Source organism: Mesoplodon mirus (assembly GCF_964341445.2).
Source record: "Mesoplodon mirus genome assembly, chromosome: 3".
Classification (NCBI taxonomy): domain Eukaryota; kingdom Metazoa; phylum Chordata; class Mammalia; order Artiodactyla; family Ziphiidae; genus Mesoplodon; species Mesoplodon mirus.
In genome coordinates, this window is record NC_138978.1 from 41649172 (window position 1) to 41677033 (window position 27862).

General features: G+C 44.4%; 2 protein-coding genes across 2 annotated transcripts; both read left to right on the top strand.

Moving 5' to 3' along the window:
- Positions 1-392: 392 nt before the first annotated feature.
- NSUN4 (NOP2/Sun RNA methyltransferase 4) lies at positions 393-27862 on the top strand. The gene is made up of 6 exons (XM_082612380.1): positions 393-561; positions 4446-4789; positions 8853-9007; positions 12241-12401; positions 18106-18230; positions 25207-27862. Exons 1-6 carry the CDS (start codon positions 469-471, stop codon positions 25481-25483), a joined length of 1155 nt encoding a protein of 384 aa, XP_082468506.1. The 5' UTR covers positions 393-468; the 3' UTR covers positions 25484-27862.
- Positions 1766-3757, top strand: LOC309800767 (sperm head and tail associated protein-like; the record flags this gene model as incomplete). Its single annotated transcript, XM_082615096.1, has 3 exons — positions 1766-1775; positions 2096-3286; positions 3732-3757. The coding sequence occupies 3 exons, from the start codon at positions 1766-1768 to the stop codon at positions 3755-3757; spliced, it is 1227 nt and encodes a 408-aa protein (XP_082471222.1).

A 27862-nucleotide genomic window follows, 5' to 3' on the forward strand; every position in this document is an offset into this window, starting at 1 on the left:
CTTAAAAAGGGCAGTGCAAATGACAGGTCCTGAAACTTAAGCTTAATTAGCTTCACTATAAAACCGCCTCTGCCTAGAAGTCTAGCCTCGTTTTTCTCTATCTCAGGATCTCTCTCTGTACTTCTGCTTAGAAGGCTCTTCTCGCTCCATTTTGCTTACCTAACTCCTTCAGTACTCAACTGTCAGCTACCAGTCCTCCCTGATCCCCCAACTGGGTTACGGGACTTACAGAGTCTGTACAAGCATCCAAACGGAGCCAACACGCTGCGAAAAATTCTTCTTTTCCAGACCCTCAAAAGATCCCTACGCTGGGCTGGGTTTGCATCTGCGACGTATCGGTGGGCAGAGCCCCCAAAAAGAGCCGTAACTCTCTCCCCTTTTCGTCCGCAGTGGGGCGCACCACCTCTCCGGAACCTGCGCGTCTCCCTTTGCGGTTCCGGTCGGAATTACCTCGCGGCGCACGCCGACATGGCTGCGCTGGTAGGGAGAGGTGTGCGGGACATGCTGAAGCGTGCGGACTTCATGATGGTCCCGCGGAGACAACGACATAAGAAGAAATGGGTAAGGTCCCGTAACAGCACTGTCTCGCCACCACCCCTCGGGAAACTTCTCCAGCCCTCCCACTTCCCGCACCCTCAGTTAAGCTCGCTACTCCCGCGCCTCTGGAACGCCTTGGGCCTCCTTTCCCCCGCCCCTCAGGGGGCGTGACTAGGCGCCTCCCTCTCACATCTGTTACGTCATCGCCTCTGTCCGCCCTTTTATTTCGTCACAAGTCTTAAGTCTGCAGACTCCAGACTCCGCCTCTCTATGTTACGTCATCACCCCCGTCCTCATTCTTTCAGTTCTGTCTCGCCTCTTGTTTCCCGGCTCTTGGTTACCTTCCCCTGGGCCCCCACTAACCCTTCCACTTCCCTTCCTCCCTCCCCCTCCTTTCTCCTCCTCCCTCTCCCCTCCCCCGCTCCCCCACGGCATGACCTCTTCTACTCCTTTCCTCCTAAACCTTCCAGCCCAGCCTCTCTCACCCCTAGGAAGGTGACATAGCGACTTCCCCTTCCCTCCTTCCGCTGCCCTCCGGGAAAGGATTCAACCCCTTCCTCAGCCTCGAGCCGCCTCTGGCGCCCAGGAAGTTACAGTAGCCACCCTCCCGGCCTTTCCCCAAGCCCAGGCAAAAGGTGCAGCGACTCCTCTCACCCCATGGGCTCTCCCCACTTATCCAGGGATCCTTTCTCTGGCCTCACTTGTAGCCCTGGAATTTCTTTCATAACCGGCCAGCCCCCAACCCTACCCCGAGTGATTCCTTCCCCGCCCCCACCGCCCCTCTCCCCACCCCCACAGACTCCCCTGCGCCCAGGAAGATGTTCTTTTGAACCCTGTTCTCCACTCCTAGGAAGGCCCTACTGCCGGGAGCCTATCCTCTCGGGTTCGTCCCCTCCAAGTCCTTGTGTTGACAGGTTCCGCCTTGTGGGGTCACCCCCTGCCCGTCCGCGGAGCCCTTATTGCAGCTGGATCAGTCCCCTGAGAACACCATGTCCCTGTCCCCGAGGCCCTTACTTTGACCAACACACTTATCGCTGTTACTGTGGTGGATACCCTTCAGTCCCAGTGGCCAACCCGGTGACCTCCCCTCCCCTCACTCATGTGCCTTTGGAAACTGGCCCCATGATTTCACCTTCCATCACTGCTGGGACCCAGGGAAATTGCCCCATGATTTCACCTCCTCTTACTCATAGGCCCCTGGGAACTGGCCTCATAATTTCACCTCCTCATGCTCACTGGCCCGTGGAAACTAGACCTATAATTTCCCCACCCCTTTCTCACAGGGTTTTGGAAACTGGGCCCATGACCTCCACTCTGCTCTCTTCCTGGTCCTCAGGGAGAAGTTATAATGATCCTCCTCTTTCCCCAACATCTTCCCCACTCACTGGCAGCTTTTACCATGGCCATGTTAAGCATCCAGACGCTTGTGAACCTAAACCACAGCTTGACGTCCCTCCTGGAAAAAATTACTGTGACTCCCCACTTTCTTCTCAGGCAGGCACATCTTGTCCCAGCTCACCTCAGGAGGGCTCTTATCACTATTCCCATCTTCCCCCAGATGCCCGCATACCTGCCGCTGGGAGCCCTTACTGTGCCATCCGCCTACCCCCTGGGAGTACTGGCTCTCCTTGCTCGCCCCAGTCCCAGGTTTCCAGGAAGCCTTGCTTTGCGTCCATTTACTCTTGGGAGACTGGTGGGAGCTCTTATCCCTGCACAACCTCAGGCACTACAATTTCTGGTCCACCCTGTCCCCAGCAACCACCTCTTCCCCTGTCCTCCCACTGTCCTTTTTCTGCCTTCTTTCCTTCGCCTCCAGGCAACCAGTTTATGTCTCCACCCCAGGCACCCCACTGCAGAAGCTATAAGGAACCCCCTCTCCCTATCCCAGTTTGCCCCCAAGCTAAGTCTCCCAAATCCTCAGAGTTAAAACAGCCACGTGCTCCTCACAGATGTCACTCCCTGGTCACCCAGCACACTCCTCCTGACCAGCCCATGTCCCCTAAGGCCAGCACCTCTCCTTCACCTCCCTCCTGCCCTTCTGGTTTCTCTGGTCCTTCTTGTATGGTGACATCCATCACAACTTGCTCAAATTCCTGCCCCAAAGAACTTCCCCAAAGGACTACCGCACCTACTGTGGTCCCTAGAACCCTCAAAACAGTTATCCCCACTTCCCTTCCCCTTCGCCTTCCTTGTGATCCTGTCTTCCCCAATAGTTATGCTCAGACCAGCCCCCGAGGACCCCCCATTGGACCCCCCTGCAGCACCCATGTATATTCTGTGGTTTCCCCCACCCGCCGCAATCCCTGCCTACTCTCTGGTTCCCTCAAGCAATCCACAGGTCCCCTTCAGTGTCATAACCAGCCCGTGGTGCCCCCCTGTGGCACCTATAGCACTCCCAGGGGCCCACCCCAACCTCATGGCCAGCCTGTGGCGCCTCCTTGTTCTACGCATATCTATCCTTTTATCCCTTTGAGAACACCCTTTGACCCCCCAAATTTACCCATTGCCCCCCGAGCCTGGGGCCATCTTGATACTATGCCCTGTGGCCTCCATGTCTACTCTGTGGCTTCTCCAGACTGCCGCAAGGAGTCTCCCCAGATCCCCTACAGCTGTCCTTTGTCTTCATCCAAGAGTTCCAGCTGTAGCGATAATGCCAACTGTAGTTCGACTGTTGTTATTAGTGAATGCCAGGACAGTGACAGCCAGAGCAAGAACACCCTCCAAAGCACAAGTTGGAGCCATAGCCCTAGTACGAAATGGAGTCACAGAAAGAGTTTCCATCTTAGTGGAAGTCTGAGTGGGAGCAGTAGGACCCATCAAAGCATAAATCAGGAACAGAGTGAGAGTCCTCAACTGTTTGAAAGTCAGGGCCAGAGCGAAAGTACCCAACATAGCAAAAGTCAGGGCCCGATCAAGAGTGCCCTCCATAACAGAAGTCGGAGCCGAAGCAAGAGTCCTTGCAGTGGCAAAAGTCGTGGCCAGAGCAAGAGTCCCCACCATAGCACAAGTCAAGGTCGGAGCAAGAGTCCCCACCATAACAAGAAATGAGGGCACAGAAAGAGTTCTGACCAAAAATCCAGGTTAAAGCAAAATTCATAGACAGTAACAGGGCTGCCAGCCATAGCAAGCATCCCAGCTGTGGCAACCAGGACCAACTTGTGGACTCCTCAGCTGAGGCCTTTCTTCCCTTTCAGTCTTCTTCTGTGCTCTTCAAGCCTGACTGGTGCCCCTCTCTGCTACCCTCATAGCAGTTATCCTGTAAGTCCCCACTTTTGTTCACACCTCAAAGTTTCTGTGAGCTCTCCTCATCCCACCTTCCTGGAGTCTGGGGACTTTCCCAAAATGACCCTCAGCCCTGTGATTCTGAGCCTTGTGGTGTCAGTCACTGCATGACCTTAGGTAAGTTACCCTCATCTCTCCATCAAATGTAGAAGGTTGATATTTTTTGTATCCCACTGCGCTATCTCTTGTGGTGCTCACCTAAACTAGGAGACATGAAAGTGCTTTAGAAAATGGAAGGACTGTTCAGAAAGAAAACATCTTCTATATTTAAACTTGATGCTTCACCCAGGGCCTACATAGTTTCTACCAACCTTCTGTAGACTCTTCTCAAGAGTCCTCTCCAAGGCCTCAAAGGAGTATCCTCTTTATTGGTGACCCCCACATACTATTGTGAGAGTTATAGCTTACTTTCACAACACTGAGAGAGAAAGGCTGGTTCCCCACTGCTTGTCTCTCACACACTTCTTTGGCAGGCAGAGGCAGGATGCAAAGACAGGATGCAAAGACAGGAGTGGGCAGTAGCTGGATCCACGTTTGCCCCAGCGCTCTGAAGTACTGGTGGGGTCAGGCAGTAAGGGGATAGAGGCAAGACTGGAAGACCAATAGGCCTGTTCTCATTCTTTTAGGCTGCCACAGAGCCCAAATTTCCTGCCACTCGACTGGCTCTGCAGAATTTTGACATGACCTACAGTGTGCAATTTGGGGATCTTTGGCCATCGATCCGGGTCAGTCTCCTCTCAGAGCAGAAGTATGGTGCACTGGTCAATAACTTTGCTGCCTGGGATCGTGTGAGTGCTGAGCTGGAGCAGCTGAGTGCCAGGGACTTTGTGAATGAAGCTATCTTCCACGGGGAACCAGAACCTGAGAATGGCCAAACTGCAGCTCCACCCCCTGCCTCCTGGGCCTGCAGTCCAAACCTTCGATGCTTCACTTTCGCCAGAGGGGATGTCAGCCGTTTCCCTCCTGCCAGGTAGGATATGGAGCTGGGGCTGGGGCTGTCCTGAGTGTCTGCTGGAAGTAGACAGGAAGAGACGCAGCTCCTGTCCTGTTTAATAGGGATCTTAATATTGCTAATATTTACTGAGTACGTATACATGCTGGGCATTATATCCTTTTGTTCTGTCAACAGCCCTCTGAGGTGGGCAATATTATTGTTTTTCTTTTACATTTGAGGAAACTGAGCTGCAGAGAAGTTAAGGTACTTACTTGCTTTAGGTCCCTTAGATAGTAAGTGGTGAAGCTAGTATTTAGACCCAGGCAGTCTGACCTCAGAACCTGCACTTTGAACCTGCTTAAGTGCCCCACTTCTACTGCCTAAGTAAGAAAAAAAACAAAAACCAAAAAACCTTTTTACATGAGCACCCTCTCCAGTTAAAATGTGTGCTATTTACAACTGCTTTCTCACTTGCCCCCATCAAAATGAGTAGGACAAGTAACCTCATGATACCAAATAAGAGGTGGGACTTGCCTAGGAAATAGGGCTTGCTTAGGGACACAAAGTTAGTACCAGACCAGACTGGGGTAAAAAAAAGGAGACCTTCCAGTCATCTTATCCAATGCTCAGATGTATATGAAGTTGAATGAAAAAAGACTGTAATAAAATGCTAAATTGAGAAAAGGAGAGCTCAGTGTTAGCTGTAGGATGTGGGAATTGATCTTTGAAGGACTGATTCATTCATTCAACAAATATTTATTGTCTACCAAATGCTAGGCACTCTTAAGTGCACAAGTCCTCATGGAGCTTGCAGCCTAGTGAGGGAGATAACTGTTAAAAAAACTATTTATGGTTGTGATAAGTGCTACAGAAAAAAAGTACAGGATGCTATGAAGTCTTATAGTTAGGAGATCTAATGCTGAGGAAGTGAAATTTAAGCTAAGACCTGAAAGCTGAGTAGGAATTAAAGCTGGTGGCGTGGGAGTGGGGATGGGAGTGTGAATGTGAGGCTACAGAAGAGGGCTAGAGCCAGATTTTGAAGGTTTTACAGGCCTTATGGGATCATGGACTTTTTCTCTAAAAGGAAGAGGGAGCCATGAAAGGTTTGTTTGTTTGTTTTGCTGTTGGTGGTTTTTTGTTTGTTTTTGGCCACACCGTGTGGCATGCAGGATCTTAGTTTCCTGACCAGGGGTCGAATCTGTGCTCCCTGCAGTGGAAGCTCAGCGTCTTAATCACTGGGCATCCAGGGAAGCCCCAGCCATGAAAGGTTTTAAGCTGGGGAATAACATGATCAGATCTGAATTTTTAAAATATCATTCTGGCTGCTGTGTGGAAAATAGATTGGAGAGGGGCAAAGCTAGAAATGGTGTTGTAAATTAGGAGGCTTTTGCAATTGTCCTAGCTGCTGGTTTGAGGGAAGACTGTATGCTTAAGAGAAGTAAGGGATGAGGTTGGAAAAGTACATGGGGGCCATGTGTGGGAATCTTGAATGTCATGAGCTAGCAGGTTGGGGGAAGGGGATTTTCCTGGTGGTCCAGGGTTGCTTTTAAATGGCTGGAATTACGAAGGCTGGGCAGCTTCAGACATGTGCCTTTTAATTCATATTGCTGTAATTGCAATATGTTCATCTGTTCTAGAGAACCACTGAAGAGGGTTTCTGAGGAGAGGAAAGGTAATAATGTACAGTGGTTAAGAAAACCTAGGTTTGGATCCTGTCTTCACCACTTATTAGACATGTGGCATTGGTTAACTGAGCCTTGGTTTCCTTATCAGGAAAATAATCTGGAAAGTAATGGTAGTAATAGCTGACAGTATAGCTCACTATGTGCCAGCTACTGTTCTAAGTACTTGTCTTCTATTACTTCCTTTAATTCTTACACTAATCCTATCTGATAGGTATTCTTATTACAGATGAGGAAACTGAGGCACAGGGAAGTTGAGTAATTTGCAGAAGGTCACACAACTGATGAGCAACTGGGCTGGATTTGAGATCCAGGCAGTCAGGCTCTAGAATCTGGGTTCTCCTGCCTCTCAGGGTTGTGGTGAGGATTAAGGAAATGATGCATATTAAACACCTAGTATAGTACCTGCAATATAGCACTCATAAATAGTATCTCTTACTATCGATGTTATTCCCATCAAGGTTGTGCTTCAGGAAGATCATTTTAGTCACTGTGAGGAGGGCATAGATTGGAGCAGGATTAGAGACCAATTTGGAGGCACTGGCTTTAGGCAGATCCATGGAGTAAGACCCATGTGGTTTCCTAAGTTGCCTGAGGACATCCAGAGAGTAGTGTAGGAAGCAGCCCTCTATGTTTGAGTTTTCTTTCCTTCTTGTCTTAATGGGCTCCCTGTAAATCAAGGGGATCTTAATCTCTTGGGAGTTCAAGGATGTATTTAGGGAGTCCAGGAACCTCCTGAAATTGAGAAATTGTTGTGCTGCCTTTTTTTTTAGTTTAGTTTATTTATTTTTGGCTATGTTGGGTCTTTATTGCTGCGCGCAGGCTTTCTCTAGTTGTGGCAAGCAGGGGCTGCTCTTCTTTGTGGTGTGCGGGCTTATTGCGGTGGCTTCTCTTGTCGTGGAGCACAGGCTCTAGGTGCACGGGCTTCAGTAGTTGTGGTGTGCAGGCTCAGTAGTTGTGGCACAAAGTGTGATTTGACTTTGAAAATATCCTATCACGGCCTGAGCCCATTTGTGAACGCCAGAGGTGTTGTGACCTCGAGATTGGGGATTGTAGGTCTTGGAGCTGATTCTCAGTGGTGCTCTGTCTTATATCTTGTCACATCTTTCTTCCAGAGCCTTCCTGTCAGGTCAGCAAGGACCAAGTTTCTGCCTCCTTGAGGCTGTCGCCAAAGGCTGTCCGTGCTGAACCGTGTCTCAGGCTGAATGGCTGCACCACAGTTGCCCTTATGACAAGTGGGTTGGGAGTGAGAGGGCCTTCTGTGACAACAATCTGTCTGTTGTCCCTCTCTCTCTACCCACATGGGTGCTGCCTCTCTCCATGCCTTATTAGCTCTCATTTGGACTCTTGTAACAGCTTTCCCACTGGTGTCTCTGTTTCTAATTTGTTCTTTGTAGCCCACCTAGCTTTCTAAAACTCTAACTAGCCGATCATGTCATTTTCTTTAAAAACTTTTGGTAACTGCCTACAGGTTATAGTCCAAACTCCTTAGCATAGGGTTTAAGACCTTTTACAACCTTGGCCTCTATCTGCTTTCCAACTTCAATCTCATGTACCTTGTATTTCTAACACACCAGATTTCTCACTATGTCTGAAAGAAGTTATGAGTTTGCATGCATCTGTGCTTTTGCTTTTTCTTTTTTCTTCTGCTTGGAATGCTCCTCTTCCCTTTTTTTTTTTTAACCGAATGAAGGCCCATTCCTTCATCAGATCTAACTCAGGTAACTCTGACTGTGACAGGCACAGTGGATGGCACTCTTTCCTGAACCCACAAAGCACTTTGTATCTCAATATGTAACCTAGTAAAACTGAGTTCCTACTACGTGCCATTCACTGTTTCAGGTGTTGGGGATGTTATAATGAACAAAGCAGGAAAAAATCCCTACCTTCATTCTAATCGGGAGAGAGAGAAGGGGTAAAATACACACAAACCTATACATATAAAGTGAATAATAAATACTTTAAAGAAAAAGAATGCAAGATAGATAGATGGGAGTAGGGGGCTGCTATTTTTAGATGGAGTAGTCAGGGTATGCCAGTGCCTCTTTGATGAGGTAACTTTTGAGGAGGACCTGAAAGAAATGAGGAAGCAAATGAGGGATATTTGGAGGAAGAGTGTTGTAGGCAGAAAGCACAACAACTACAAAAGCCTGAGACAGGAGTATGCATGGCTTAATTAAGGAATAGCAAGATGGCTGGTGTGGCTGAAATAGAGTGAGTTGATCTATGTTTTAAAAGGCTGCTCTGGCTGCTATGTAGATGAATGAGCGAGTAAGTACACAACTGAGTGTGGGTCTGAGAAATTAGTTTTTGCTGAGTAGAGCTCAGTAGCTCCTGAGGGCATGGACTTGTGACCTTGACTTCCAGCGGGTCTCCTGACTTGGCATTTAACTCTAAGGTGGTCTCCTCTCTTCTAGGCTTGGCAGCCTGGGTGTCATGGATTACTACCTGATGGATGCTGCCTCCTTGCTGCCTGTCCTGGCCCTCGGCCTGCAGCCTGGTGACACCGTGCTTGACCTGTGTGCCGCCCCTGGGGGAAAGACACTAGCATTGCTTCAGACTGGCTGTTGCCGTAAGTCAGAGGGCTGGTGTCTTGGCAGGGAGGGCTCCCGACCTCACCCAGTCAAGGGCACACTAAATATGATGGGCTTTCTGGTCCGGGTCACAGGTAGGATAGTGCTTGCTTGCTAAGCTGGTGTGTTTTTTCTGTTTGCAATGATTTTCTCTCTTTCTCTGTTAGTTGGCCAGGGAAGACTGCTGATCAGAGCAAGGTCTCTGAAGGCAGATTAAAACAGAGCCCTGATTAATCTACCACATGATGCTTTCATCCCTCTGCATCTGTTTACTTTGTGTCTAAGATTAAGTTCCATTTCCTTAGCCTGCCAGCTAGAGTGATAAGATGGCTGCAGCAGCCTGTTATAGCTTTATTTTCATTTTTAAATAAATTTATTTATTTTTGGCTGCGTTGGGTCTTCGCTGCTGCACACGGGCTTTCTCTAGTTGCGGTGAGTGGGCCTCTCACTGCAGTGGCTTCTCTTGTTGTGGAGCACAGGCTCTAGGTGCGTGGGCTTCAGTAGTTGTGGCGCACAGGCTTAGTTGCTCCAGGCATGTGGGATCTTCCTGGACCAGGGCTCAAAGCCATGTCCCCTGCATTGGCAGGTGGATTCTTAACCACTGCACCACCAGGGAAGTCTCCCGTTATAGCTTTACTGTGTCATTCTGCCCCAGGCTTTATGTGCTTCTGCCAAAACCTGCTACTCTCTGTTGCCTGAATAAGCCTCCAACTTTGCCATGTTATGGATTCTCTCTGGAATACCCCCACCTTATCGCAGCTGGCCTGTCAACGCCCTTTAAGCTTTCCAGCCTCAGCTCAAGTGTGCCACCTCCTGGAAGTCTTCCCTCATGATCCCTGCTGGCCAGTTGAGAAGTGCTGCCTCTGTCTCCTGTGCTCCCACACCATGGGCATCACCTTTGCAACTGTTAGCACATTAGCCTTGCATCAGAGCTTTACTGGGTATGCATCTTCTTCCTCCTCAAGATTATAAATTCCTTGAGGACAGGCCTAAGTGTTACTCAATAGTATAGCCCAGGCTGGGCCTTGTACATTGTAAGTATTCACTTCAGCCATCCGTTGGCCAACATCCTGCCTTAAATAGGCAGTATTTTTATCTTGAGAAATATCCACAAGGGGGCTGTATTTTTCACACTGATCCTGGAGCTCAGCCAGGCTTAACTTGCCATATGCCCTAACCTTTTTGTTGGGCCTGGATCCTTCTTTTCCAGTTCTCATTAGTCAACTTGCACAGTCTGAGTCAGCTTCCAGCCTCAAGGTAGGTCCTACAGGTGATTCAGAGAGGTACCACATTTGATCACCAGCTTCTGGAAGTCCAGAGAGAATGGAGAAGAAATGTTGATATGGTTTAATGGGTCCAATTCAAGGGAGCCCAGCCTGTGTACTGGGCTGTGTTAATCTGACTGAGTGCTGTGAGAATCCCTCAGAAGGGGGAATGGATAAGGTAGGGTTACTTGGATGAGGAGGGACTGGAACTCAGAAGAGGAAGAAGGGCGAAGGAGAAGTAACTGAGAGTTGCTTTTCTAAGGTTAGCTGAATTACCAGCACCTCACCCTATCCCAGCTCCTCACTCAAGTGACTCGGTGATCCCAAGGAGATGATAGGAATTACAGGGTAAGAAGGGACCAGCCCTCATATTTTATGGAGGGGGAAATTGAGCTCTAGAGAGATTAAATAACTTGAATCTTTTTTTTTTTTTTTTTTTTGTGGTACGTGGGCCTCTCACTGTTGTGGCCTCTCCCATTGCGGAGCACAGGCTCCGGACGCGCAGGCTCAGCGGCATGGCTCACGGGCCCAGCCGCTCCGTGGCATGTGGGATCTTCCCAAACCGGGGCACGAACCCTCATCCCCTGCATTGGCAGGTGGACTCTCAACCAGTGCGCCACCAGGGAAGCCCAGTAACTTGAATCTTTTACATGAGTTGGAGGTAGAGCCAGAACTGGAACCCAGCTTTTCTTTTGTCAGTTGATATCCTGCTGCAAATTCCTCTTGAGCAGAGAATCCAATTTTGACTTCTTTGAGTGCCCTCAAAAATTGGGACATATTTCTTTGTGGGAAGACTAAGCTGGTTCACCATTGGATAAGGTATGTATTCTCTAGTTCTTCACCACAGTGTCCACTGCTCCCTTTCACTCCTTGACTCTGAGGCCAGGTATCAATTGCCATTTATCATTAAGCTTACAGTAATATTATTTCTTATAGTAGAGCCAAGAGCAAAGTGAGATATTTCTTGAAGTCGTGTCTATCACAAAAGGGAAAACGAAAGAAAGATGATGAATCATTTAGGATTAGGTTTGGTCATATACAATAGAAAACTCAACTAACCGGCTTAAAGAAGAAATGTTTATTTCTCTCTTACATAAGAGAGCTGGGATATAGGCAGTCCAGGGCTGGTATGGAGACTCCACAATTATTAGGGGACTTGAGCTTCTTCTTTCTTTTTTCAACCTATTTTATTGCTGGCTTCCATCCCCAGGATTGCCTCATGGTCCTCATGACTACTGGAACTCCAGTCATCACATTCAAATTCCAGGCAGGAAGAAAAGACTGGACAAAAGGGGCACATCTCCTGATTGTATCAGCTCCTTTTAAACGTTTTCCCAGAAGTCCCACACAATAATTCTGCCTACAACTCATTGACCAAAACTTAGTCATATTGTCTTACTTGGTTGTCAAAAGAGGCTGGGAAATGTAGTCTTTTGGGGAATATTGCTTCCCCCTCCCTAAAATAAAATTGGAGTTCTATTACTAAGGAATAAGAGGAGAATAAATTTTGGGTAAATAATGTGTAGTATCTACCAAAGATGAAGAGAGACACATATTTCAAGAAAAGTGGGAGAGAACGTATTTCTTTAGAAATAAATGTTTTAACCTGGTCTGCTTTATTTATTTACATAACCTTTCTGGCCTATGTCGGTGTTTGCCTTTGCAGCCCCCACTCCGGAGTGTCTAGTACTGTGCTATGCATGTAATAAACGTTTCTCCTCCACCTGCTCCTGACCCTGGGGTCTGCATTGATTGGCTATGCCTGAGAATTGGTCTGACTCTCCATTAGCACCATTGCTGGTGGGATGTGTTCTTTTGCTGTGGCCTCTGAAGTTGCTTTATTCCTGCGGGCATAAGATGTTCATACTACCCAAAACGTCTATAGATTCAGTGCAATCCCTGTCAAGATTCCAATGGCATTTTTTACAGAAGTAGAAAAAACAATCCTAAAATTTATGCTCCCACAGGCAATCTCGCTGCCAATGATCTCTCCACTTCACGAGCAGGCCGACTACAGAAGGTCCTTCACAGCTATGTGCCTCAAGACGTCAGGGATAGGAATCGAGTTCGAGTCACATCATGGGATGGAAGGAAGTGGGGAGAACTGGAGGGGGACACCTATGACCGGGTGAGTGATTCCTGACCTGGGACATCCAGCTAGCCAAATCTGGCATCCCCATCCTGGCCCTAGGCCCTGAGATCTAGCCATATATATTTGAGGATGTATGGCTGACTGTGGACCTGGCCAACTCTCTATGGGTGATTTGGTGAAAACAGCCATCTGTAGAATTGTTAGCTCAGTTTAGATAACTGGCTACTATCTTCATTAGAGGCAATTAGCAAAAAGAGTTTGAACCTGTCTGACTGGAAAAAAAATTATTAGGCTTATTTTATTTTGCAACTCACTTGGTTGCATAGTAACCCTCATTAAATTAATATGAATAAGCTCATTTTATTTATTTTTGAATATTAATACACTACATGGTACAAAATGCAGAAGGCACAGCCTGGTATCCAGGGAAAAGTATGTTTCCCTCTTACTCCTGTCTCACAGCCATCTACTTCCTCTCCCTCCAGATGACTATTGTCTATATTTTCTACTGTATCCTCTTAAAATATTTTCTTTGTGTATATACAAATATAAATGTGTATTTTAAATCTACAAACAATAAATGCTAGAGAGGGTGTGGAGAAAAGGGAACCCTCCCACACTGTTGGTGGGACTGTAAATTGGTGCAGCCACTATGGAGAACAGTATGGAGGTTCCTTAAAAAACTAAAAGTAGAACTACCATACAACCCAGCAATCCCACTGCTGGGCATATACCCTGAGAAAACCATAATTCAAAAAGAGTCATGTACCACAATGTTCATTGCAGCACTATTTACAATAGCCAGGACATGGAAGCAACCTAAGTGTCCATTGACAGATGAATGAATAAAGAAGATGTGGCACATATATACAATGGAATATTACTCAGTCATAAAAAGAAACGAAATTGGGTTATTTGTAGTGAGGTGGATGGACCTAGAGTCTGTCATACAGCGTGAAGTAAGTCAGAAAGAGAAAAACAAATACCGCTAACTCATATATATGAAATCTGAAAATAAAAAAATGGTTCTGATGAACCTAGGGACAAGACAGGAATAAAGACGCAGACATAGCGAATGGACTTGAGGACACGGGGAGGGGCAAGGGTAAGCTGGGACGAAGTGAGAGAGTAGCATTGGCATATATACACCACCAAATGTAAAATAGATAGCTAGTGGGAAGCAGTTGCATCGCACAGGGAGATGAGCTCCGTGCTTTGTGACCACATGGAGGGGTGGGATAGGGAGGGTGGGAGGGAGACAAAAGAGGGAGGGGATATGGGGATATATGTATACGTATAGCTGATTCACTTTGTTATAAAGCAGAAACTAACACAACATTGTAAAGCAATTATACGCCAATAAAGATGTTTAAAAAAAAAAAGGAATGGTAGTATATTATGTTTACTATTCTGAACTTTGTATTTATTTAAATTTAATAATGTGCCTTGAAGTTCAAGCTTTTGTTTTTGTTTTTTGGAGTATAATTGCTGGATAACAGTTTATATGTACTTAGGATACTGACAGAGGTTACTAAATCACTCCCTATGGAGGCCAAATCAGTTTCATTTCTACTGGTAATGAATAAGAGTACTGTTTCCTCATATCCTGTCAACATTGATGTTGTCCAACTTTTTGGTTTTTGCCAAACTGAAGCATCTAATTTGCATTTTGTTATGAATGAAGTTGAAAGTCATTTCATATTTTTTTTTAATTTTAAAAATTTATTTATTTTATTTTATTTATTTTTGGCTGCATTGGGTCTTTGTTGCTGTGTGCAGGTTTTTTCTCTAGTTGCGGCGAGTGGGGGCTACTCTTGGTTGCGGTGCATGGACCTCTCATTGCGGTGGCTTCTCTTGTTGTGGAGCACGGGCTATAGGCCCATGGGCTTCAGTAGTTGTGGCTCGTGAGCTGTAGAGCACAGGCTCAGTAGTTGTAGCACACAGGCTTAGTTGCTCTGCGGCATGTGGGATCTTCCTGGATCAGGGCTCAAACCCATGTCCCCTGCATTGGCAGGTGGATTCTTAACCACTGCACCACCACGGAAGCCCCTCATTTCATATTTTTAAGTTATTTGTATTTTCTTTTAATTGGCACATTCTAAAAACATTTACTTAAAACATATACTTCTAAAAATGTAAAAAATATTGTCTCTATCGTTGTCATATTGTCATATTGTTGTCATATTGCTATTGTCTCTGTGTTGTCATCTGACACATTTGTCCAGTCTGTCCAGTTCTTACCATCTTGCCTCAGCCACTCTAAGAAATTGAAAGAAAGACCAAGGCTTATAGAATCTTGGATATCTTGAGAGACCTGCTTCCCACCTGTGTAGGAATCCTCTATTCAGCTTTTTTCATATGGGGGCAGCAGAGTGGAGAGAGCATGACCTCTGCTGTCGGCCTAACTTGTTTCTGTATCACAAGGTTGCCACTTACCTACTTTGGGAAAGCTGCTTGATCTCGCTGAAGTTCAGCCTCTTCATTTGTAAAATAGGAAATACTGCTATGTAAGATTATTATGAGGATTCATAATGAGCATATCCAGGGAAAGTGCTTTGTACATCAACTGGCCGTGAAGATTAGGCAGGTAGTAGCTATCATCGTTATTCAGCCTGTGCTTTCACACTTTCATTGACAGGGGCTCACTGAGGTTTGGTGGTTGAACACCTCTGCTGTTAGAAAATTCTTCCTCTTATTGAATTAAGATGTGTAGATTTTATGGTATATGGTTGAGTACAGGGATTCTAGAGTCATACTGCTTGGATCGGTGTCCTGGCTCTATCACTTATCAGCCAGAGAAGTTTGGGTAAGTTAACCTTTCAGTTTAAGCTTTAGTCTCTTCATCTGTAAAATAAGGATAATAGTAGTGCCTATCACATAGGTGAAGGTTAAATAAGAATGCATTTAGCATAGCTCCTGGTATATAGAAAGCATTTAATAATATTGTCATCATCACAATCCTTATTATGTTTATTATTTCCATTCATCGGTCCTAGCTATGCCTTTTAGAACAGTGAGCTGCCTCCCATTTCACATCAAAGTGCTTCAGACATTTGAAAACAGCTTTAATGTCCTGAAGATGTCTTTGTTAATTTATTTGTTGAACAAATAGTTGTGCATACTATAACATAGTAACACATACTACGTGTTAGGCAAGGGTGAAGCACTTTAGATGCAAAGAAGAATACTATCTCAGGGCTCCATACACTCTTGGTAACTCTCTCTCTCCCCCAACTCTACCTGGCCATCAGCTGGAGTGCCAGAGCTCTGCGTTTTCATGGCAAGATACCTACCTGCCTCCCCACTCACAGCTTTCTTTTTATAGGTGTTGCAGTTATACCTTTACCCATCTCTTTATATTTAGCCTTGTTAAATCACTTCCTTTTAGATATGTCTCTTATATACTGCATAGAGTTGGGTTTTGCTTTGTGAAACAATCTGCAAATTTTATTCTTTTAAAACAATTGTCACGATATATTTGGTTTTGGCTCTGTCAAATTATTTACAGTGTTTGTTTTACTTACTTTATTTAGGAAGGTTTATATATATATATATATTTTTAAATTAATTAATTAATTAATTAATTGTGGCTGCATTGGGTCTTCGTTGCTGTGCATGAGCTTTCTCTAGTTGGTGCGAGTGGGGGCTACTCTTGGTTGTGGTGCGCGGACCTCTCATTGCGGTGGCTTCTCTTGTTGCAGAGCATGGGCTCTAAGCACATGGGCTTCAGTAGTTGTGGCTCACGAACTCTAGAGCGCAGGCTCATTAGTTGTGGCGCCCGGGCTGAGTTGCTCCGTGGCATGTGGGATCTTCCCAGATCAGGGTTCGAACCCATGTCCCCTGCATTGGCAGGTGGATTCTTAACCACTGTGCCACCAGGGAAGTCCCAGGAAGGTTTATATTTTAATTCTACATTAGATAATTTCAATATGAAAACTCTTTGGGGGTTTAATTCTACTGGTGGTTGTTTCTGCTAACGCTTGCTCAAGGAGGCTTGTTTCCCTTTAATTTTTTTTTTTTTTTTTTTTTTTTTGCGGTACGCGGGCCTCTCACTGTGTGGCCTCTCCCGTTGCGGAGCACAGGCTCCAGATGCGCAGGCTCAGCGGCCATGGCTCACGGGCCCAGCAGCTCCGCAGCATGTGGGATCTTCCTGGACCGGGGCCCGAACCCGCATCCCCTGCATCGGCAGGCGGACTCTCAACCACTGCGCCACCAGGGAAGCCATTAAAAATATATTTTATGTTTAGATATTTTGCATCACAAGGGTTTCAAGATAGATATCTACGTTCCTGGAAACAGAAGGTATTAATTTCTGCTATTGTGTGGTTTCTAAACATCCCAGTGTCCCTCTCTGAGCATTCCTATGCCCTTCTCTGAGCATTCCTATTTAGTTAATGTCTATTTTTCCTGTGGACGCTAGCCGCATCACATTTCTTGAGATATGGCCTGACCAGAATACAAGGTAGTCACTATTTCTCTTACTCTGTATACATTGTATCAATTCATTCAATTCATTCAGCCTAGGAGTACATTAGAATATTGAACACTGGGTCATTACTAATTTACTCGGAATTTCTGCTTGACTGAAAATTTATAGATCTTTTCCACAAATGATATTACTTCTTTTTTTAAATAAATTTAATTTAATTTATTTTTTAGCTGCATTGGGTCTTCATTGCTGCACGCAGGCTTTCTCTACTTGCGGCAAGTGGGGGCTACTCTTCATTGCGATGCACATGCTTCTCATTGCGGTGTCTTCTCTTGTTGTAGAGCATGTGCTCTAGGCATGTGGGCTTCAGTAGTTGTGGCTCGCAGGCTCTAGAGCGCAGGCTCAGTAGTTGTGGCACACAGGCTTAGTTGCCCTGCGGCATGTGGGATCTTCCCAGACCAGGGCTGGAACCCATGTCCCCTGCACTGGCAGGTGGATTCTTATCTACTGCACCACTAGGGAAGTCGTGATTTTACTTTTTGAAGTGTAAATACAGGACTGTTTTTTTGCGGGGGTGGGTAGGTTTTGTTTTTTTGTTTTTTTGTTTGTTTGTTTTGGTCTTTAGTGCCCATCGCAGAGTAGGCTCTTAGTAAATAAATGAATACCTTTATTTATTTATTTATCTTTGGCCACATTGTGCAGCTTGTGGGATCTTTGTTCCCTGGTCAGGCATCGAACCCAGGCCCTCAGCAGTGGAGGCATGGAGTCCTAACCACTGGACCACTGAGGAATTCCTCAATGAATGAATGACTTTCCATCTCTCACTTTAAAACTTTTCCATATTGGATATGACATTGTTTTAGCATAAGATAATTTTGAATCCTGATCCTGTTATTCAATATATTAGCTATCCTTTGGGTATTATATCATCTGTAAATTGGATGTTTTCATTCAAATAGCTAGGGACAGAGTCAAGGACAGAGCCCTGAAGCACCGAAGACTTCTTTTTAGGTTGATATCAATTACTTAATTCAGTTTTTTTTTTAATTTTTTTTAATTCAGTTTTTTGTATGTTGGTTTTGGTTTTTGACCAGCCATGAGTATACTTAGATGTACTATTTTCCCACTGATTATTTCACAATTGTCTACCAGGTTAAAGTGAGAAGTTTTGTCAGATGCTCTGCAGTGGGGGGATGGGCCAGGGGAGCACTCTGCAAAACCCTCCAGGTTAGGGGCCTAAAATACCCCTGGCCTGAGGAAGAGGAGCCTGTAAGGAGCCCTAATACTTTACCCTTTAACACTCCTGGGCAGGTGCTGGTGGATGTGCCCTGTACGACAGACCGCCACTCCCTTCATGAGGAGGAGAACAACATCTTTCAGCGTTCAAGGAAGAAGGAGCGGCAGATGTTGCCTATGTTGCAGGTGCAGCTTCTTGCGTGAGTAATAGATTTACAGAAACTCAGGACTTTGGGCCAGAGTGCTGTGGGGGGGTCTGGTCACCTGGGGGGCTTGGGGGCTAGAAGCTGTTGCCAAAACCATTACCCGTAGAAGGGTCTTATGGCTGGGAATCTGCCTGGAGGAGACAGTCATCATTGGATGGCCTTTCTCTGGGACATAAAGACTCTATGTGGAGATTGGTTCAAGATGGCGTAGTAGAAGGATGTGCGCTCACTTCCTCTTGCGAGAGCATCAGAATCACAGCTAACTGATGAACAGTCATCAACAGGAAGACACTGGAACTCAACAAAAGAGATACCCCACATCCAAAGACAAAGGAGAAGCCACAATGAGGCGGTAGGAGGGGCGCAATCACAATAAAATCAAATCCCATAACCGCTGGGTGGGTGACTCTCAAACTGGAGTGAAGGTTCTGAGCCCTACGTCAGGCTTCCCAACCTGCGGATCTGGCAGTGGGAGGAGGAATTCCCAGAGAATCAGACTTTGAAGGCCAGTGGGATTTGATTGAAGGACTTTGACAGGACTGGGGGAAACAGACTGCACTCTTGGAGGACACACACAAAGTAGTGTGCGCATCAGGACCCAGGGGGAAGGAGCAGTGACCCCATAGGAGACTGAACCAGACCTACCTGCTAGTGTTGGAAGGTCTCCTGCAGAAGTGGCAGGGAAAAAGACACTGGCAGCAGAAGTTCTGGGATGTACTCCTTGGCATGAGCCCTCCCGGAGCCCACCATTAGCCCCACCAAGAAGCCTCTAGGCTCCAGTGCTGGTCACCTCAGGCCAAAAAAACCAACAGGGAGGGAGCTCAGCCCCACCCATCAGCAGACAAGCCGATTAAAGTTTTACTGAGCTCTGCCCACCAGAGCAACACCCAGCTCTACCCACCACCAATCCTTCCCATCAGAAAGCTTGCACAAGCCTCTTAGATAGCCTCATCGGCCAGAGGGCAGACAGCAGAAGCAAGAAGAACTACATTCCTGCAGCCTGTGGAAGGAAAACCACATTCACAGAAACATAGACAAAATGAAAAGGTAGAGGACTACGTACCAGATGAAGGAACAAGATAAAATCCCAGAAAAACAGCTAAATGAAGTGGAGATAAACAACCTTCCAGAAAAAGAATTCAGAATAATGATAGTGAAGATGATCCAGGACCTCAGAAAAAGAAGGGAGGCAAAGATCGAGAAGATGAAAGAAATGTTTAATAAAGACCTAGCAGAATTAAAGAACAAACAAACAGAGGTGAACAATACAATAACTGAAATGAAAAATACACTAGAAGAAATCAATAGCAGAATAACTGAGGCAGAAGAACAGATAAGTGATCTGGAAGACAGAATGGTGAAATTCATTGCCACAGAACATGATAAAGAAAAAAGAATGAAAAGAAATGAAGACAGCCTAAGAGACCTCCGGGATAACATTAAACGCACCAACATTCGCATTATAGGGGTCCCAGAAGGAGTAGAGAAAGAGAAAGGACCTGAGAAAATATTTGAAGAGATAATAGTTGAAAAGTTCCCTAATATGGGAAAGGAAATAGCCACCCAAGTGCAGGCAGCGCAGAGAGTCCCAGGCAGGATAAAGCCAAGGAGAAACATGCCAAGATACATAGTAATCAAATTGACAAAAATTAAAGACAAAGAAAAATTATTGAAGGCAACAAGGGGAAAATGACAAATAACATACAAAGGAACTCCCTAATTTCTAAGTAGAAATTTCTAAGCTAATTTCTAAGCAGAAACTCTACAAGCCAGAAGGGAGTGGCATGATATATTTAAAGTGATGAAAGGGAAGAACCTACAACCAAGATTACTCTACCTGGCAAGGATCTCATTCAGATTTGATGGAGAAATCAAACGCTTTACAGACAAGCAAAAGCTAAGAGAATTCAGCACCACCAAACCAGTTCTACAACAAATGCTAAAGAAACTTCTCTAAGTGGGAGATACAGGAGAAGAAAAGGACCTACAAGAACAAACCCAGAATAATAAAGAAAATGGTAATAGGAACATACATATCGATAATTACCTTAAATGTGAATGGATTAAATGCTCCAACCAAAAGACACAGGCTCACTGAATGGATACAAAGACAAGACCCACATATATGCTGTCTACAAGAGACCCACTTCAGACCTAGGGACACATACAGATTGAAAGTGAGGGGATGGAAAAAGATATTTCATGCAAATGGAAATCAAAAGAAAGCTGGAGTAGCAATACTCATATCAGATAAAATAGACTTTAAAGAATGTTATGAGGCAAGGAAGGACACTACATAATGATCAAGGGATCAATCCAAGAAGATGATATAACAATTATAAATATATATGCACCCAACCTAGGAGCACCTCAGTACATAAGGCAAGGGCTTCCCTGGTGGCGCAGTGGTTGAGAGTCTGCCTGCCGATGCAGGGGACACGGGTTCGTGCCCCGGTCCGGGAAGATCCCACATGCCGCGGGGCACCTCGGCCCGTGAGCCATGGCTGCTGAACCTGCGTGTCTGGAGCCTTTGCTCCGCAACGGGAGAGGCCACAATAGTGAGAGGCCGGCATACCGCAAAAAAAAAAAAAAAAAATACATAAGGCAAGTGCTAACAGCTATAAAAGAAGAAATCAACAGTAACACAATAATAGTGGGGGACTTTAACACCTCACTTACACCAATGGACAGATCATCCAGACAGTAAATTAATAGGGAAACATAGCTTTAAATGACACAGTAAACCAGATAGATTTAATTGATATTTATAGGACACTCCATCCATAAACAGCAGATTACACTTTCTTCTCAAGGGCACACGGAACATTCTCCATGATAGATGACATCTTGGGTCACAAATCAAGCCTTGGTAAATTTAAGAAAATTGAATCAAGCATCTTTTCCAACCACAACACTATGAGATTAGAAATAAATTACAGGGAAAAACCCCGTAAAAAACACAAACACATGGAGGCTAAACAATATGTTACTAAATAACCAAGAGATCACTGAAGAAATCAAAGAGGAAATTAAAAAATACCTAGAGACAAATGACAATGAAAAACATGACGATCCAAACCTGTGGGATGCAGCAAAAGCACTTCTAAGAAGGAAGTTTATAGCAGCACAATCCTACCTCAAGAAACAAGAAAAGTCTCAAATAAACACTGTAACCTTACACCTAAAGGAACTAGAGAAAGAAGAACAAACAAAACCCAAGTTTAGTAGAAGGAAAGAAATCATAAAGATCAGAGCAGAAATAAATGAAACAGAAACAAAGAAAACAATAGCAAAGATCAATAAAACTAAAAGCTGGTTCTTTGAGGAGATAAACAAAATTGATAAACCATTAGCCAGACTCATCAAGAAAAAGAGGGAGAGGACTCAAATCAATAAAATTAGAAATGAAAAAGGAGAAGTTACAACAGACACGCAGAAATACAAAGCATCCTAAGAGACTACTACAAGCAACTCTGTGACAATAAAATGGACAACCTGGAAGAAATGAACAAATTCTTAGAAAGGTATAACCTTCCAAGACTGAACCAGGAAGAAATAGAAAACATGAACAGACCAATCACAAGTAATGAAATTGAAACTGTGATTTAGAATCCTCCAACAGGGACTTCCCTGGTGGCGCAGTGGTTAAGAATCTGCCTGCCAGTGCAGGGGACACGAGTTCAAGCCCTGGTCTGGGAAGATCCCACATGCTGCAGAGCAACTAAGCCCGTGCACCACAACTACTGAAGCCTGCGCGCCTAAAGCCTGTGCTCTGCAACAAGAGAAGCCACCATAATGAGAAGCCTGTGCACCGCAATGAAGAGTAGCCCCCACTTGCCACAACTAGAGAAAGCCCATGTGCAGCAACGAAGACCCAATGCAGCAAAAACAATAAATAAAATAAAATTAATTAATTAAAAAAAAAAGAACGAAAAAATTCGAGGACCAGATGGCTTCACAGGTGAATTCTATCAAACATTTAGAGAAGAGCTAACACCCATCCTTCTCAAACTCTTCCAAAAAATTGCAGAGGAAGGAACACTCCCAAACTCATTCTACAAGGCCACAATCACCCTGATACCAAAACCAGACAAAGATACTACAAAAAAAGAAAATTACAGACCAATATCACTGATGAATATAGATGCAAAAATCCTCAACAAAATACTAGCAAACAGAATCCAACAACACATTAAAAGGATCATACACCATGATCAAGTGGGATTTATCCCAGGGATGCAAGGATTCTTCAATATACACAAATCGATCAATGTGATACACCATATTAACAAATTGAAGAAGAAAAACCATATGATTATCTCCATAGATGCAGATAAAGCTTTTGACAAAATTCAACATGCATTTATGATAAAAACTCTCCAGAAAGTGGGCATAGGGGGGACCTACCTCAACATAATAAAGGCCATATACCACAAACCCACAGCAAACATCATTCTCAATGGTGAAAAACTGAAAGCCTTTCCACTAAGATCAGGAACAAGACAAGGATGTCCACTCTCACCACTATTATTCAACATAGTTTTGGAAGTCCTAGCCACAGCAATCAGAGAAGAAAAAGAAATAAAGGAATACAAATTGGAAAAGAAGAAATAAAACTGTCACTGTTTGCAGATGACATGATACTATACATAGATCATCCTAAAGATGCCACCAGAAAACTACTAGAGCTAATCAATGAATTTGGTAAAGTTGCAGGATACAAAATTAATGCACAGAAATCTGTTGCATTCCTATACACTAACAACGAAAGATCAGAAGGAGAAATTAAAGAAAAAATCCCATTCACCATTGCAACAAAAAGAATAAAATACCTAGGAATAAACCTACCTAAGGAGATAGAAGACCTGTACTCAGAAAACTATAAGACACTGATGAAACAAACCAAAGATGACACAAGGAGAGGTATACCATGTTCTTGGATTGGAAGAGTCAATATTGTGAAAATGACTATACTACCGAAAGCAATCTACAGATTGAATGCAATCCCTATCAAATTACCAATGGCATTTTTTACAGAACTAGAACAAAAAAATCTTAAAATTTGTATGGAGACACAAAAGACCCTGAATAGCCAAAGCAATCTTTTTTCTTGAGGGAAAAAAGTGGAGCTGGAGGAATCAGACTCCCTGACTCCAGACTATACTACAAAGCTACAGTAATCAAGAGAATATGGTACTGGCACAAAAGCAGAAATATAGATCAATGGAATAGGATAGAAAGCCCAGAGATAAACCCATGCACCTATGGTCAACTAATCTATGACAAAGGAGGCAAGGATATACAATGGAGAAAGGACAGTGTCTTCAATAAGTGGTGCTGGGAAAACTGGACAGCTACATGTAAAAGAATGGAATTAGAACACTCCCTAACACCATGTACAAAAATAAACTCAAAATCAATTAAAGACTTAAGTGTAAGGCCAGACACTATAAAACTCTTAGAGGGAAACATAGGAAGAACACTCTTTGACATAAATCACAGCAAGATCTTTTTTGACCCACCTCCTAGAGTAATGAAAATAAAACCAAAAATAAACAAATGGGACCTAATGAAACTTAAAAGCTTTTGCACAGCAAAGGAAACTATAAACAAAATGAAAAGACAGCTCTCAGAATTGGAGAAAATATTTGCAAATGAATCAACAGACAAAGGATTAATCTCCAAAATATATAAACAGCTCATGCAGTTCAATGTTAAAAAAACAACCCAATCAAAAAATGGGCAGAAGACCTAAATAGAAATTTCTTCAAAGAAGACATACAGATGGCCAAGAGACACATGAAAAGCTGCTCCACATCACTAATTGTTAGAGAAATGCAAATCAAAACTGCAGTGAGGTATCACCTCACACCGGTCAGAATGAGCATCATTAGAAAATCTACAAACAGCAAATGCTGGAGAGGGTGTGGAGAAAAGGGAACCCTCCTGCACTGTTGGTGGGAATGTAAACTGATACAGCCACTATGGAGAACAGTATGGACGTTCATTTAAAAACTAAAAATAGAATTACCATATGACCCAGCAATCCCACTGCTGGGCATATACCCAGAGAAAACCATAATTCAAAAAGACACATGCACCCCAGTGTTCATTGCAGCACTGTTTACAATAGCCAGGTCATGGAAGCAACCTAAATGCTGACAGATGAATGGATAAAGAAGATGTGATACATATATATACAGTGGAGTATTAGCCATAAAAAGGATTGAAAGGGTCATTTGTAGAGACATAGATGGACCTAGAGACTGTCATACAGAGTGAATTAAGTCAGAAAGAGAAAAACAATATATGCGTATATTAACTCATATGTGTGGAATCTAGAAAAATGGCACAGGTGAACTGGTTTGCAAGGCAGAAATAGAGACACAGATGTACAGAACAAACGTACAGACACCAAGTGGGGAAAGCGACGGGGAGGGTGGTGGTGGTGATGGGATGAATTGGGAGACTGGGATTGACATATATACGCTAATATGTATAAAATAGATAACTAATAAGAACCTTCTGAATAAAAAATAAATAAAATTCAAAAAAAAAGAAAAGACTGTGTGGTAGGACATGCATAGCAGGATGGGCTGCACAGATTCACTTTTACCTCTATGCTAGTCTCCATGTCAGTGAGTAGCACAATTTTGAAAAATAGTTACTGAGGTTAAGGCTCTGTAGAGCTGGGGTAGGGACTCAGTCCATAGGCAGCATCAGGGTTTGGTTTACAACCAGAGTCAAAGATCAGGGGACCATTTCAAGAGGACTTTTGGAGGAGAGCCCATGGAGTAAGGTTGGGTTGCTCTCAGCTTTGAGAACAACTTTCAGGTGGTGTCAGTGTGGAAGGCACTTCAGAGGCTAACACAGCTACCCATCCCACAATACTATGCTTCCAGCCTCTTCTGATGTGCTTCTACTTCTGGGAAGCTCACTAGTCACTGCTACTCTCTCTTTCTGGTTACAGGGCTGGACTCCTTGCCACCAAACCAGGAGGCCACGTTGTCTATTCCACCTGCTCACTCTCACACTTACAGAATGAGTATGTGGTGCAAGGCACCATTGAGCTCCTGGCCAATCAATACGGCATCAAGGTTCACGTGGAAGACCTGACTCACTTCCGAAAGCTTTTCATGGACACATTTTCTTTCTTCCCATCCTGCCAGGTTGGGGAGCTGGTAATCCCAAACCTCATGGCCAATTTTGGGCCTATGTACTTTTGCAAAATGTGTAGAATGACATAGCATCATCCTGTTCCTGAAGTCCTGTTGTAGGAAGACAAAGGGTGTACTCTTGTGGAGACCAGTGGCAGAGATGCCCTCTGGCCTATCTCCATCCCATTCATGTCTTTCTGTAGACAGTTTTCAGCAGTAGGAAGTAAGAGTTTTTCTGTCCTGCTGTCCAGTTGTGGAGCATCAGCACGTTTCTAACTCACTTATTACACCCCACTTCCAACCCCTACTCCCCATCTCTGAGCCTGTGCTAAAGGTTCCTGCCCCATTAGGGGCTTAGGAGGAGGAACCAGTGAGCAGGGCCACTCTTTAAGCTGTAAACTTGGGAAGAAGCATTTAGCCAATAAAATTGTTCAAGCTACATGGAGCTGGGACTGTAGTTGGGGGGCCTCACGTCAGTGCAAGTAGTGTTAGTTCCTTTTGTACCCAGGTACCCAAAGCACAGGACCGCAGCCTGGTTACAGGCCTCTGGTCACAGAGCCCGTCTCACACTTGAGGTGAGTTCTGCATGATGTCTTGAGCAGCCGAAGGGCTTAAACAGGCCTACCAAGTTTCTCCATGTATCCCATGATCTAATTTAAGGAACAAGTAACTAAAATGTTAAGCCAGTGCATAATAATATGCTTACTTACTTTGAGAAAGCTCTCTTGAGCTGAATAATTCCAGCCATTCCTCCTGCTGTCAACAGCACTGCTTCCCAAATGTGGCTGGGAAGAGGTCTAGTGGCTCCAGTGGCTCCTGTGTGCTCTAGAGCCTGTGAGCCACAACTACTGAGCCCACATGCTACAACTACTGAAGCCCACATGCCTCGAGCCCATGCTCTAACAAGAGAAGCCCCTGCAATGAGAAGCCCGCGCACCACAATGAAGAGTGGCCCCCACTTGCTGCAACTAGAGAAAGCCTATGCGCAGCAGCAAAGACCCAACACAGCCAAAAATAAATAAATTTTAAAAAACTAAAAAAAAAAAATTAAAAAAAAAAGAATGTTCATAGCAGCCCTGGTCACAAAAGCAAACCCAAATGCCCATGAGAGTGGACAAATAAAATGGAATATTCACACAATGGAATATTATACAGGTGTCAAAACAAATGAGCTACAATAACACATAACAATATGAATGATTTTTAGTAAAAATATATTAAATGAAAAGTTTAGTCCCAAAGATTAAATGTAGCATGATGCCCTTTAAAAATAAAACTTTATTCTTTTTTGTTATTATTTACATACGATATAATTTATTAATTTTAAATGTACCATTTAAATGAATTTTGATAATTCATTATAGTAGTATAGCCATCATCACCATCAAAATATAGAAAATAATTCCATCTTCTAAAAAGTTTCCTTGTGCTCCTTTGCACTTAATCCCCTTCTCCCACTCCTGGTCCCAGGTAATCACTAATCTGCTTTCTGTCACTATAGTTTTGCCTATTCTAGAATTTCACATTATGGAAGAGAGAGTTGATTTACAGCTGGATTGCAAAGGTTGTGTCTTTATCTGGATGTCTGTTTTTTCACTCTTGGCCAAGGTAAGGGCATTGGTATTTCTTTTTGTTTTTGTTTTTTTGCGGTATGCGAGCCTCTCACTGTTGTGGCCTCTCCTGTTGCGGAGCACAGGCTCCAGATGCACAGGCTCTGCAGCCATGGCTTATGGGTGCAGCCGCTCCGCGGCATGTGGGATCTTCCCGGATCGGGGCACAAACCCGTGTCCCCTGCATCGGCAGGCAGACTCTCAACCACTGCGCCACCAGGGAAGCCTGGGGCATTGGCATTTCTAATGTGCTATTTAAACCTGAAGCTCCCCTGACTCCCAAGGTCACTTTCTTTACTGACGGTTTACAGCTGGCCTAACTGGTTACATGTGTGTGGCTTGACTACATGGCCAGAGTAGCATAAAAAAGATCTGAGCTCTCCCACAGCCAAGATTCCCCACACAGATCATGGAGATTCAATCCAAAGATAGAGTACTTTGCTTCACATCCTTGCTAATACTTGGTATTATAAATTTTAAACTTTACATCCTGTCCCAATGCATTATGGCTTTGCTACTTCCTTCACCAAGACACAGTGTCTCTTTCCTCTCACCCCTTGAATCTGGGATGACTGTATGATTTGCTTTGACCCGTTAAATTTGGTGGAATGAATGTTGTGTAAATTCTAAGCTTAGGCCTCAAGAGGCCTTGCAGCTTTCAGTCTCACCTTGGAACTTTTCTACTGCCATGTGAAGAAGCCCAGGCTAGCTGCTGGAGACATGTGATGGACACCAAGCTAAGACCTTCTAACCTCAATTAAGTGGTTAAACGACCCAAACTGCATGAGTGACTCCAGTCAAGACTAGCTTAGCTTGCTGATTCCCAGAATCATGAGTAAATAAAATGGTTGTTTTTAAA